The sequence below is a fragment of the Epinephelus lanceolatus genome, chromosome 8, assembly GCF_041903045.1.
Source record: "Epinephelus lanceolatus isolate andai-2023 chromosome 8, ASM4190304v1, whole genome shotgun sequence".
Lineage (NCBI taxonomy): Eukaryota > Metazoa > Chordata > Actinopteri > Perciformes > Serranidae > Epinephelus > Epinephelus lanceolatus.
The window spans coordinates 4,214,803-4,229,099 of NC_135741.1; the positions used below are offsets into that span (position 1 = coordinate 4,214,803).

Sequence of the window (14,297 nt, forward strand, 5' to 3'; positions counted from 1 at the left end):
TAAGGCAGTTCTGAAGGCAAAAGAAGATGGCACCAACTGGCACTAGCAAGGTGTACCTAATAAAGTAGCCGGCGAGGGTCTATGGTACAATATTGCCCGTGTGTTTTGAAACCTTAAACATCTCAACTCCCCCTGAAAGCGGCTATAATACTACGCAGTACAATGCAACTTTTACTTCTCTACAAAAGAGGAGTTTTTCTTTTATTCATGCAGTGACAGGTTGTTGACACAGGTGGGTGTTTTGATCGGCTGGTTGGAGTTTAACATCAATTTTCAGCTGTCTGGTGGCTTCTTACTGCTCTCGCTCTTGCTCACTTTAAAATGCTGTTCCTCTCTCTGTCCACCAGATGGAGTCACAGTTCCTGGTCTACCTGCCGGCCTGCCATCCTTCCACGGCTGCATCCGCCTCGCGACCATCAACCACAGACCTGCCATGTTGTCCAAACCCCTGGCTGTGCACGGAGCTGTGGGGACGCAGGGCTGCCCACACATGTAAACCCAACATACACACACACACACACACACAGTCTTATCCTCACATTCCCCAACTACAAATTACTGGTGGTGGGTGTCATGTTACTGTAGCTAATTTAAAATATATATATTAATATTTATTTTCTATTTTCAGAAAAATGTATATTTTATATTTTACAGTTTGTCGTTGCAATATTACTGGTTTGTTTTTGTGCTACAGGGTGCTATAACACGTGTCTGCACACAGAGATGCACTGATACAGGTGACTGCTGCAAAATATCAAATATCGATCAGAAATCAATTCTAAAAAACAAAATGTGTGTATATTGTAAATAAAGGCAACACAGCTTGATTTTTCTTGCTTTTGCAAACACAGATAATCTTGAGCCGCATATATTAAAGGATGTATACAGCTGTTTATCGTGCATCTCTAGCAGAGAATGTTAAATACCTACTGAGTCGGTACACTGTGAACACTGTAATGTATGAGCAACGTCCTCAGGCAGCGCAGATGGCAAACGTTTCCTGTAACTGGGACTAGGACTGGACTTTTGGGAACATCAGAGTTAATTGATTCTCAGTGATTTTTGTATTAAATAATGAATAAATTTAAAATTCAACTAGCTGCATAGAAGCAGAGAAGAGGAGATAAGAGCAGGTGTTTTAGTCGCTGCTCCAACACTGTTTTGATGTGTTATGGCCTTAACTGTCTTTCCCCCTCTACATTAGGGTTTTAAACGGAAGCTGAGAACAGTCGACCTTGCTTTTATTTCTTGAGACCGACTTAATTCTTTCATGATCTCAAGAAAATAAGCTTTGTTATCTCAACAAAACAAAGGGTTGTTTCCTGTTATTATGTTTATCAGAGACAGTTCACGCAGAAGAGTGGGTTGTTTGCATCCCTGAAATCAGGTGTAATCAGATGAACCAGACACACTTAATAATCTCTGTAATTATTTCTTGATCTGGAGAAAACAAGTCGATCAAGAAAATTATCTTGTTGCATAATCGCCATTTGTTTTTTTCAAGAATCAACATAAATTAACCTGTTATCACAAGAAAATGAGATTTGTTTTCTCGAGATGATTGAATAATTAACTCATCTGGAGATATCGGGGTTCAAAAAATAATTCCAAGTACGCCCATTCTTGGCTTCCTTGTGTATAATGACTTTAATTTTCTTTTCTCCTCTTCATTAAGGTTTTGTATGGAAGTCAAGAACAGTCTTTTTTTGTATGTCTAATTTTTAGATCAAGTTAATTTTTTCATTATCCCAAAGGAATAAGCTTGGTTATCTCGACAAAACAAAAAGTCGTTTCTTTTTATTTCTCGTTTATCAGACAATTCACGCAGAAAAAGTGAGTTGTTTGCGTCCCTTAAATCAGTGATTTAATGAAGTTTAATGAATACTCATTTTTGAATTTAAGAACAACTATTCAAAAAGTGATCAATTATCCTGTTGAGAAATTGCTTATTTGTTTTCTTGAGTATCGACAAATTAAGCCATTATCACTTTCGATAACAAAATTATTAACTCATTATCTCAATATAAAGGCATTAAAAAAAATTATTTCAAGTACGGCCGCTCTCAGCTTCCACAGTTAGATTAAACAGCAACAACTTAATCAGAAGTCAGTTTTCTCCTCCTCCTTACACACAGTGTTGGAAAGTCAAAAGATTAATTCCACCATGAAGCAAGACAACATCATAACTGTCCCATCTGTGAGGTCACATCCAGGTTGCAAGCAGCGTTTCCCATCTCTATTCCGTCATAAATGTAAACATGTACCAAACATGAGTGTGAAGCTTGTATGTAATATAACCACTTTATATAAAAAAATGTCACCGAAAGAATAAGCTGTTCCCTCCCCACACTCCCAGCCCCCCATGTGTTGTAAATGTATTTTTTAAATAAAGTTTTTAATACAAACTGTAGTGTCGAGTGTTTGTTTCCCATCTGCAGAAGAAGAATCTTGAGGTGAGTTGTTTTTGTTTGCTAATATGATTTTTATTATCAAGAGTGAATCACAAAGACTCGGGCTGTGACAGTCTGTGGAACAACAGGAAGAAAACAAAATCTAACGTAAGGCTCAGTCCCTGCGATGTTTCATAACTCCTTTCAGAATAAAAGTGATGGTCAGTATAAAAACACAGAGCTGTTGATAATGTCAGTCACATGGTCATCACAGTGAAAACTGGCCAAACGTTCACGTGTCAACCGCTCTGCTAACCCTGTGCTGTTGATCCTGAGCGAGGAGCAGAGTGTTGCCTTTGGTATAGAGAAGTGTCAGACAGCATTAACGACAGGAGGGGAAAGAAAAAGTAACAAGGAGGAAAAGGAATCACAGATTTTACTGAGGCTTGGCAGAGTGTGGTCTAATCCAGACTCATGTCCTCGTCGTCTTCCTTCTTGTCTTTGGCGTCTCCTTTGTTGCCCTGCATGGCTTTGGCAAACGCCTCCACATCTGACAGAGGGACAAAATACAAACATATAATTATGAATAAATAACAGAGGAAATAATGTTACAAAAATTAGGACTTTTTTTTAAATCTAACTCAGTTTTAACTTTAAGACCAAAAAAAAAACATTAACCAACATCAGTTCAACTTTTGGTCGAGGACAATTTTGTCCAATTACATGTTTTTTTGCAACATGACTATTTGTCTGGTGGTGGGGATGAGGGTCGAGCAGAACTGGGAAACATCTGCCATTTGTTGGGAATTTTGGGTTCTTCACTCTGCATGTGGGATGTGTGCAGAGTTTGAAAAACTTTTTGCATTAAACACACCGAGCCTTGTGTGCATTGCCTTGTACCGGTTTCAGCCATGCAACAAAATCCTGGTAACATAGTCAATTTTGTCTGAATTTGCACCTCCCCATGTCGTATCCCAGCTGAAAATGTGAGTATTGTTGGTTCCGCTATCCTCATGTTGAGGATTTATAAATTCCTACTATCTATGTCTCTGCATTTTTTTTTTTCAAAAGCCAACGACCCCCTTAGCGAAAAGCAGTGTCTGGGTACTACTCTAGTGCCTACTCTGTACCAACGTTTAAGGCTGCAGAGGCAGGTAGCGTCTGAGGTTGCTAAGTGACCATAACCAGCACCGTATCACAGACGACTTACCAGAACTGACCTTCTTCCAGGTGTTGTTTTGTAAGTGTGTATTAGGCCGAAAATACTGCCAGTGGCACAGATGTACAGCTCTGGGCAGCCCTTCACTAAAATTATTCACTTTACTATATTTATCACAGACTGATAATAACGGACTAAGAGAAAGACATCTGCCAGCTGTGAATGGTTGTTCCTTGTCATGTGACATGCAGTGCGCGCTGCTGCGTTCCAGAAGTTGAACTGCAGTTGTTGCATCTTGAGAAATAGGCACTCTGGAACACCTGTGTGCTGCAGTTGCGTCTCTTTGGTTTGAGCGCGCCTGTCGCACGTCTAAATTTAAAACAATTAATCTGAGGGCATACAGCCCCTTAAAAGCCATCAGACTCCTTTGGCAAAAACTGTCATTTTACCCCACAGGACACAGGAATACCTTGTTTACTGCTGCCTTGATCAGTTACTTTGTGTTATTGTGTGATTTTTGGGTCAGAACTAAATTGATGTCCACAGCACTGCATTGCTCCTGTGCTGATTAGCAGTCAGAGCAGTGTCGCTACTTTGGCAGATCATTGGCACCCAACTCCCAAAGAAGGCTTGGCTTAGTCATAAAGAAGCAGGCTAGAGTGTTGTATGTAGCAACAAGGTCATAGAGACACCTATGTCAGGTAACATGGGAAAATGTTTTTAGGGGGGGCTTAGGAAAACAGCATTTTTAACCAAAAATTAAATGTTTAGAACGTAAGGAACACACCAGGAAGCTGAAGAATGATTAAAAACTTAAACAAATAACGGACCTGCCCTTTAAAGGAATAGCTACATGTTTTTCAAGTCTATCGTCTACAGCGTGTGTCTCACCTCCTCGGTTGGCGGCGTCCACAGCTTCTGCCGGCAGACCAAACTGACTCATGAGAGGGCCGAGCTGCCCGGAGGCCAAGGCACTGCTGAACATGCTCATGGACTGAGGGAGGGAGGAATCACAGTCAGTGCGGTTTGAGATCAACATGTTGGAGGTTGTTATTTCACTTAAAATGGTCTTGATGAGAATGTGAGTGTTTATTTGGAGCTTCTTTGTGTGTATCTGTTACCTGTTGGAACTGAGGTGAGTTGATTGTGTTCTGGATCTCCTCAGCGCTCTGCGGTAAACTTTCTCCACTGGGGAGGAAGGGCAGGAGCCTCTGCTGGACCTCAGCGTTAGCCAGGATGGGAGCCATCATCTCCGGGGTGCAAACACTTGCAAGGTCCACTGCAGAACAGGAGAGGAGTCCTGTTAGTCATATTTACTGAAACACTCCTGGATTTACTCACTGTTCTGTTTTATTCTTTTCTCCACTGACCATATTTCTGTTCTCTGCCTCCCTCATACAGCTGATGCTCATATTCATGCTGACTCAGCACCATACCAAGAATACTGCCCCACATTCAATCATCTGTCACTCACCCGCTGTTCCCTGAGCAGCCGACGCCGCTGGGACGTTCATGGTGGCGAGGATGCTCTGAAGGTCACTGAGCTGGATGGGCTGGTGGGAGGTAGGGCTTCCAACAGAGGCTGGGGCCAGGGGAGTCTGAGCTGAGGCTGCAGATGAGACAAACGAGGACAGGTTCAGAGCAGGGTGTCTACAGGTATCAGACTTTAATGTAATGCCTTTAAGACCCTTTTAATATAAGTTATAATCAAATTTAAGGATGATTTTTGGACAAATCATCTTTTTCTTTTATAGGAATTGCAGGAAAATATAAAGATAAGTAGTATGTATGTGGTTATGGTTATTACAGTGAGTTAGGTTCATTGACATTTTGCCAAAGACATTATCAGGTTCAGGATTCTTAATTAACATTCACACACAATAATAGTACTGCACTCTGTGTACCTGGTGTGGAGGGAGCAACACTGGTGGGGGAGACAGCTGAGGCAGCAGGAGTCACAGGGGTGGTGGGGGCCTGAGAGGAGCTCACCCTGGGGGCTCCGCCTGATGACGGAGTGGCGGCTGCTGACTGGCTACGAGAGCTAAAGAGGAGGAGGAGGGGAAAGGAAGAGGACAGAGGAAAGAGATATCATTGATTCAGAGGTAAGTTATCATATTTTTACATATTTTATGGTCCATATCTGTGTTCTTTCTTACCTGGATGAGGAGCTGCTTGTGGCTGGTCCTCCACTGCCCAGCAAGTTGGCAAGTCCTGGTCCTGCTAGAGCTCCCAGGCCTCCTTAGACAAAGGCAACAGATCAAAAAGGGTCTAAATTGATGTCTGATTCTTTAAAACAAACAACAACTGTAAGCTTAGCTTCACTTTATGTTTATTAAAATAAATATGTCAAGCCAACTGATGTCACCACACAACAGTGTAGTTAGTTTTGAGATGGATATTCGACAGACATTCACTCCAGACCCAGCAGTGTCTTTTTTAATTTTTACTTTCACCTGATGTTGGCAGCAGGTAAGCTCACCTCGCTGCCCTTCTGTTTACTGCTGGGGGTTGACATGGATCCTCAACTGTACTATGAACAGAACAGCGTCCACATGGCGTCAGCTGTCCACTGACTTTGAAAGTATGTCAGAGCCTTTACTGTCCTCATGTGTCTTAACATTCTCCAGTCTTGTTATACAGCAGCTCATTTGTAACATGCAAATACACATTTGTGTTTATTTTACTAAAGATTTCCCTGCTCTCGACAGATTAACAACTATCTGCAGTGGTGCGCGTGCAGGTGTATACATATCAAAGAATTATCCAGTGGTGCTCACCCAGTCCTCCCAGTCCTGTCGGTCCAATCAGCTGCATCAACTGATTGTGGCTCATATTTCCCAGCAGGTTTTGCAGGCCTCCCTCTCCTCCGAGTGCAGAGAGTTCGTGGCCACTGCCGCCTCCGCTTCCTGCCGCTCCGGGAATGGGAGGGTTGTTCAGGTACTCGTTCACCTTACGGCAGTACTCGTCATCCTTGTCACTCTTTGGCTCCTGGTGAATGGGACATGCAGGAATTCCTTGAAATCAGAGCTTACTTCCCCAAAGAACAAGGCAACAACAACACAGAAAAGCTCAGTGTGTATATTTTAACTTATTGTGCTCTTGTCTCTGATTCGCAAATGACCTAATTCTACAAACTAATAGATGAAATATGCATCAAAAAGTCAGTAGAAAATCTAATTTAACAGAAGAATATATATGTTGACACAAATGAGCCTGCAGGATGATACGACTTTGTTCATTTGACTAATATAATCCCTCCAGACTGGAGCAGATAAAAAGAGCAAACTGCTGGAGATAATAAATTATCTGCCTGACAAACACACTGATGACAGTCACACACACTCTGTCATCATGAGTGTAATAATCCCTCTTCTCTGCTCATTATTGCCTCCCTCTTAATTTCTCTCTATTGAACAACCATCTGCCTGGACATAAATGGACACAGATGTCATGCACTCACTAAGACAGTTTTCATTTCTCCCCCCATTAGGAAGACGATGAAAAACATCTTCCTCTCACCTGCATCCAGAAGAACAGTCTCTTGGATCCGGCCTTGAATTTCAGCACGAAGACGCGTCCGGTGGTGCACTGGCTCACCTTCTTGAATTCACAGTCATCAGGGAAGATGATCAGGTCCTGGGACAAAAAAGGCACAACATAAGACATTCACAGGAGAGAGATGGAGGGGGAAAACACCGAGGTTGCTCTGCCACAACAAATCAACATCAACCAATTACCAAAAGGGAAAACCAAGGCAGCAGCATCACTGCTGCTCTGAAATAAAGACACAGTCACCTAGCCTTCTCTGTAGAGTGCCAGCTAAATTATGATTCAGTGTGTCTGGACTGCTTGTATGAAAAATGCCTCTATGTACAGCTGCAGAATGAACAGAGAAAAGAGCAAAATGACAAACTGAGGAGACACTCTTTTCTCACTGCAGGAATGCCATCACTGCCCTCATTTTCTTTGTGGTATTTGTGGAATGTGCAACATGTCTGAAGATAGAAACAACTTCTGTCATGCTGAGTTTTCAAAAAAGTGTGATCACACCAGCTGTCAAAGTCTTTGCAGATGCTTTCCATGTGAACCCTCAGCAAACATGTTGTTTACTGCAAACTTGTACCACTAAGTACAAGCCCTAGTCAGGTTGACTGAGCTGTTGACTTTTTTAGGGATCTTATTGGTTACAAGGGTTGTCATGTTTAAAATTCTACTCAATCTACAAATTTCACTGACTAGAATCAACGATTACTCAAAGTATATGCAGTTGTAGTGTGAATAAGAGAATGTAGCAGATTGAAAATCATTCCTGCTGACTAGAGCTAGAGGATTACATTGACTGGGATAATCTTATCTTATTGGAATTATATTGTAGCCTTGTATATGTTGATCGATAAACAACTAGAAACTGCAGTACAAAAGTGCCAAATTATGTTTGAGGTGATTTTGATGCTGCGTTCAAACTTGTGAACTCAGAGCTCGCAGAAAATTTCAGCTTGTGAGGTTGTGAATACTCTTCTCGTTAACACGGTAACCATGACCCCATTTTAACACAGCAACAAACAGTGTCTGTCACGGTCTTTGTTTGTCCACCGATTTACTGCCAAGTTTACTTTTGGTGTGCCTAAAGCAAGTACAAAATGTGGTCACAATTAAATTTAAAAAATAATAACTTTAAGGAGTCTTTATAAAAACTGTTTATGTTATATGTTTAAGGTTTTTTCAAACCACGCATCTTGAAAAAATAAGATGGGCTAACCTCACAAATGTTAATTTAATTCAACAGCTGTTCAATGTAAATGTGAATGTAACAGCTGTTATTAAAGTTACTCACATCATCAACATTCCCAGTCGTCCTGTCCTTCCAGCAGAAGTGAATCAGGGAGTCGTCGGACTGCTGGATGTACACCATGCCCTTGCGTTTGTCAGGTGTCACTACATTCCCCTTCAGAGTCATTTTCCCGGCACGAAACTCCACCAGGTACTTGCTGGAGCTTCCTCTGGAGCCGCTCACCAAGCTTGGAAAGAGAGCGCCTGAAGACATCTTTAGATCTCTCTGTAAACAACCCTGAATACCGGAAGAAAGGAAAACAAGATCAGGTTTGCAAGACCATACAAGTTTACATACTTTGTATTTAACTCTGACATGACTGTTAATCATATGGCTAACCTAGAGCTTCTTTATGAAGAAGTGGAAAAGAGACAGAAATGTACCACTTTTTTGAATTGCTTTTGTATGTGTGAGTCATGGAGAAACCTAGTTGAATCACAGTTGAAACCATATTTAGCAAAACTATCAAAAGCAAAACAATTTCCTTGCACATATAAATGTACAAGTTGGCCAATACATAAATCTCAGGTCCTAATGCGAATACTTTTAGTGCCAACACTGTTGCTACACACAAATACTACAACTAATTTGTTTGTTTTTTAACCAAAAATTCAGGACTTAAAGGGCAACTACACCCATTTTCAAAATTCATACATGTTATAACTATGGTGTAAAACAGTCCAAAAATATTAGCAGTCATTAACAATTCTCAAAGGGTACTAAAACTCAAGTTTGTGATGTTATAGGGCATAAAGTCTGGAGCTGAAGCATAGACAATGAATTGGGAAAAGACTGAGAACGCTGCAATAGAATAAAGTTCATGTGGGTATAAAACAGATAACAAACAAACATTCTCTGGGTCCACAAAATGAGGTCCCCATGCACAGTCTGTGGAGCAGGTCCAGATATTATACTCCATGACATCACAAGTTTGAGACTTGTTTCTCTAGTTTCAAGCTTTGAGAGAGTAGTTCATGTTAACAAATATTAATTGAGCTTTCCAAGGCCATGGACATAATATACTGGACTCACTAATGTAGGTGGTGTCCCCCTTTAATTTTTGCTTTGTGAAGCATTCAGTCCTTTTGTTCTGATTACTTTGTGACAATTTGGCAAACAAATATGTTGCTTACCACTGATAATTGTATTTTATAAATAAGTTACTTAAAGAAATACCAATGACTTTAACTTTTTAATCTGATGCCGGCAGATTTAAATCTTATGATGTTTTGACATTAACTCAAGGAGTTAGCTAACATTACTGTGCTGTAGGCTAGAAGCTATCATTTTTATGTTTTAATGCTTGCAGCTTTTTATATAGAATAACATTTTAGACGTAAAATGACCGTAAAATATCACTGCTGTCTGATTTTAAAGTTTCAGGGATGTTGAGCTGTTTGTTTGTGTCACAAACACTTTTTTGTCACAAGCTAACTAAAGTAGCAGTTAGCCACCTAGCTTCGTTAGCATTGAGGGGCTTTGATTGTTGGTTGTCAGTGCTAACGTTAGCCCGTGACTTGGCTAAACCGACAAACGACAAAGGCCAAACTCGTACAATTTATCTAACCAGCTAAATTATTGAAACATGAGAAAAAATATCTATCTTTGTATAGAAGCAGGTTTAATAAAGTTTACAAATGAATCGTGCTCAAATACCTGAAGTTTTGTTGAAAGAGTTTATCGACAACTTTTCCTTCGTCGCTCACTAGCAACGTAGCTGACTTCCTGTTACGTCGTGAGCGCGCGCACAGTGCTCGCGCACTGATAAGGGGGCGGGCGAGTGAGTGGGAGGGTTTCCGCGCAACCGCTCCACTCCGCGAGGATTGACCCATGGGATTGACAGCCCGTTCCCTCCCGGTGTAGCCGTTAGCTCGGTGGTTGTACTACCGGCTGTTTGAATGGTCTAACGGCGGAGAGTAAAGCAGAACTGGGATGCGAGTATTATAAAATAAAAGTCGAGCTACGCTTCACTTCAAAGTAAACTGAAGCCACACTGAAACAAGGTAAGACGTGAGCACAGTTAGCCGGTGAGCTAACGTTACTCAGCTGTACTGCCCTTGGATTAGTTAGCGAGCTAAGTGCTAGCTGGGTTATTCAAACCAGGCATATCGCTCAGTGCAGGCTAGGCTAACCAACATGGATGCTGTGTGTGTGTGTGCCTTTGATGCAGCGCCTGGAGATTATCCGCTTTAACCACGGTTTGATTCCCGAGCCGACCGGTATTTTCTAGTTCGGTTGCCAGTCACGAACTGAGACCCCCCGTTACAGTGGGGCAGGGAGACGCTGGATTCAGATCCCGGGGCGTCATATCGATTATTGTGAGTCCTAACGTAAAAGTCTTGTAAAACTGGAGAGAGACATCACAGGATAAATCCGGATTTGTGGTCTGGTAGTGAGCCGATGTGTTTGTGATCACGCCTGTCTTTGGCAATGTTGGAGAGACAGGTGCAACTTTTATTGCAAGTTGATAAATAGCACGTCAACTGAACAGCCAGGCTATTTAAGAATCTGTAGCTAAGTAGTCCAAACTATTCCCATTGTGTTGTTGTTAATGGGGCAGGTCCTATTATTGGTTTGCTTACGAGCGGATCTGAAATAGCTGGAGGAGAGCTTCTGTCTGTGTCCGCCCTCATGTGATGTGTATGTGGAGTGGCAGGTGGTGTCACACACTGGCTGACTGCGTGGGTGTGTGACAGTGCATGCATGTTTATGGCAGAAGATGCTTTGGACATGTAGTGTGCACTTTATTATACAGTCGCAGGTTTTGGCTTTGGTTCTACCTATTTGATCAGATTGCAGGCAGCAGCCCAGTCCTTCAATTCTTCTTCCTCTCCTGATTGTCCCTCTGAGCACAGACCTGTAAAACCTTTTTGCATAATAAGCTCCAGCGTTGTTCTTTTTTTGTCAGAAGGGATTGAAATATATTGCATTTGTCTCCATTTTGAATTTTAAGTTGCTTTGTTGTAATGGTTGCAGACTTCAGAGTAACACAATCCATTGTGGGGATGTTGCTGTAAGTGCACTGTATCTGTGCAGTGTTGGTTTTGGATTGATGATCATGTTACATTCTTCAGGTGTATCCCTGTGAATTTGTCTTTTATGTAATGATTCTTCTGGTAGAGTGTCACTCCTAAATGTCACCAGCAGGTAGGGGTGGGGGAAAATCAATACAGCATAGTACTGCATATTTTCTTGTGGCAAGTATTGATTTTTTTTATTAAATAAATGATTATTATCACAGATGCAAATTAAACTTTAGGTAGCCTACTAGAATTATATAATCAATTGTTTTTTCAGTCCACCAGATACATTTTGCTGTGAAAAAAATGGCTGAAGTGAGATGAACAGACTGAAAAAATTTCTAATTAGATAAAACAGATTTTGACTAAGTTTTCCTTTGGGGACACAATTTACAGTTGAAAATAGGTAATGAATCATAAAATACTGTAATATATTTTATCACAATACTACTAATTTAGTATATCCTCTGGTGATTCCTACCCCTACTAGCAGTAGAATAAAAGTAGAATAAAAAACCACAAGCATGAGCACTGAGTCAACATATGAGTATAAGAACAGTCATTTGGCACCTAAAAAGCAATTGGTCTTTTTTTCAGATACTACTACAAGCACTTCTTGAAATAAGCTTTTGGTAGTAAAAATGTTCTGTGAAGAACATTTGCTGCCATATCTTTATTGTTAGTGAAGAAGATTCATTTCTTGCATACATGTCTGTAATAGTGTTGTAACAGTACTGGAATTTCTAGGAGTTTCTTCCACTGAAAATAACATGTTTAACTAATTAATCAATCCTTTGATCAGCAAGTAGCATCAGATGCATAACTAACTGAAGTACTGATACTTGAGGTGGGAAAATAGTTCTAAATGTAAGTGATTACATAAAATAACCTTTTGTTCTTGTTTTTGTATTCAGGCTCTTTCAAAAAAGATACTGGATATTGACATCACCAGAAAAAGTATGTACTTGTGGTGTTGGACGTTTACTGAAATGCCTGAGTACGCAATCTCATAATGCTTATCTTTTTCCACATACTGTACAAGCCTCTTTAGAGAATGGCATTTTCAAGGACAGTGCATCTCTAGCTACAGAGACAGGACAGGAAAGTGTTTTAACAGCTGATAAATTTGGCCTGAGGCTACACTGAATGGAGAGGCGTGACTAGTCATCATCTGATTAAATGCGTGACATTTTCATTCATTAAGTGCTTAAATGATGCATTAATTGCATCGACTTCAAGGAGTGGCCCTTTTCCAGCAATTTATCTCTGCAACATTACATATTTCTGAGTCAGTTTTATTCTAAAGTACACGTCCAGGAAACATTTGACCAAATCCTATTATTTGTCTGAGTCAGCTAGTCTGCGTAAGGGTTGACGTGATGGTGGATGATGTCAGTAGTAGGAAGAATGAGCTCTCGTACGAGTGGTCATGAGTGACTCATATAAAAGCCAGTCGCATCAAATCAGGTTACACCTAGATAACAGAGCAGTAGTAGGTCAGAGGCGGAGATTATTGGTGATGCCACCCTGCAGCCACACTGGAAATTAAATGTGGTTCAGTTGACTGGAAATTTATCATAAGAACTAGAGCTGCAACCAACATTATTGTTTTCCAATAATTGACTGATAACTGTTTATAAAATGTCAGAAAACAGTGAAAACTATCACAGAACTATCAGAGCCCACAGTGACATCTTCAAATGTCTTATTCTGTGCAATATTTAATTTGCAATGAGATCAAGTGGAGAAAAGCGGCAACATTTAAGAAGCTGCGAGTTTCAAATTTTTGTTTTTCAAATGACCAGGGCTAGGTGTCATTAAAAAAAATACAACACCAGTACCCTTAAATTAAGACCAATACCAATTGAGTACTACATTTGATGCCTTTTTTTCTACAATATTTGATACCCATCGTGTGAATGGAAGGATTCAGTTGCATAAATTGCCTCCACCACTCTTTCCTATCAAAATTATTTTCACATGGGGTGCCTTGTATCTCACCTTGTGGAGCACGGGCCCCATGCACAAAAGGCTAAGTCCTTCCTGCAGCAACTTTGGTTTGATTCCTTTGTTGCACATCTTTCCTTCTCTCTCTATCTTTTTTTTTTAATAAAGGCAAGAAAGCCAAAAATGATTTTACAAAAATGCTTTTTGTTCAAGTCCTAAAATACTTCTTAAATGACTGTACAAAAAACACTGTCAAATTCACCCAGCTCTGCTTCACCACACCAGACTGTAGGGTTGTATTTGCTGCAGTAGTAGGCCAATTATTTGTTGTATGAAATGGAAGAGCACTTGCAGTGATTGTCTGCAAGCAAAACAATACAAATATTGTTTTAGGTCTGGGTACAAAAAGGATCAAATGCAGGTATCATTTTACTAGAGAAGTTTTGATACTACTTGATACTTAAATACCAGGCCTAAAACTGCCCCCAACAGCGGTGTACATTTTCACAGTGTTTCTGTTCTGTGATTAATGAGGAGTTTTGAATTTCATTATGAATATATCATGTGGCCTATCTAATGTATTGTGCCTGTTCTGCACTAGAGTAACTCAGATTTGCTGTGGTGCAGTGTGACAGTTTTCTGTCAGAGTGTCTCTGCTGTGACCCTTGAAAACCTAAAATTATCCCCCAGCTGGGATTCCTACTTTGGCTGGCTGGTATTTGGTATTGATATTTGTATCCCCACACAGAGGGTTGACAGGGTTCGTATTCAGTCTCTGGCACTAGATACAAAAGAGTTGCAGATGACTGCAGGAACTGAGCTTTACAGAAACACTTGATTTATGATTGATTAGTTCTCATTAAACAACCCAGTTAAAGAGAGAGAGAACAGCACAGTGTACATTTTCATTATACAGTCATATGCATATATTCCTTTGCTGTTATCTGTTG

The 14,297-nt window shown here is 40.6% G+C and overlaps 3 protein-coding genes across 6 annotated transcripts in view; 2 read left to right on the forward strand and 1 right to left on the reverse strand.

Moving 5' to 3' along the window:
* The window catches only part of lama5 (laminin, alpha 5), a 140,927-nt gene extending 138,522 nt beyond the window's left edge, over positions 1-2,405 (forward strand). For both annotated transcript variants that reach the window (XM_033629088.2, XM_033629089.2), the window contains exon 80: positions 348-2,405. In XM_033629088.2, coding sequence (XP_033484979.2) covers positions 348-496 — 149 coding nt within the window. In that variant the 3' untranslated portion in view covers positions 497-2,405. The remainder of the gene's footprint in view (positions 1-347) is intronic.
* Positions 2,406-2,458: 53 nt separating this feature from the next.
* Positions 2,459-10,168, reverse strand: adrm1 (ADRM1 26S proteasome ubiquitin receptor). Of its 2 annotated transcripts, none has more exons than XM_033629092.2 (10): positions 10,037-10,168; positions 8,384-8,617; positions 7,069-7,185; positions 6,327-6,537; positions 5,706-5,784; positions 5,454-5,590; positions 5,024-5,158; positions 4,671-4,828; positions 4,441-4,543; positions 2,459-2,940 (listed from the first exon to the last, which is right to left on the reverse strand). In XM_033629092.2, exons 2-10 carry the CDS (start codon positions 8,591-8,593, stop codon positions 2,852-2,854), a joined length of 1,239 nt encoding a protein of 412 aa, XP_033484983.2. In that variant the 5' UTR covers positions 8,594-8,617; positions 10,037-10,168; the 3' UTR covers positions 2,459-2,851. The 2 variants fall into 2 exon arrangements, with proteins under 2 accessions (XP_033484983.2, XP_033484982.2); XM_033629091.2 differs by having other exon boundaries at positions 5,706-5,787.
* A 26-nt stretch (positions 10,169-10,194) lies between these two features.
* Positions 10,195-14,297, forward strand: part of dnajc5ab (DnaJ (Hsp40) homolog, subfamily C, member 5ab) — a 37,668-nt gene continuing 33,565 nt past the window's right edge. The window contains exon 1 of one of the 2 annotated variants that reach the window (XM_033629094.2): positions 10,195-10,383. The gene's annotated coding sequence lies outside the window, so the exon portion shown is untranslated. The remainder of the gene's footprint in view (positions 10,384-14,297) is intronic. The other variant, XM_033629093.2, reaches the window with a different exon arrangement.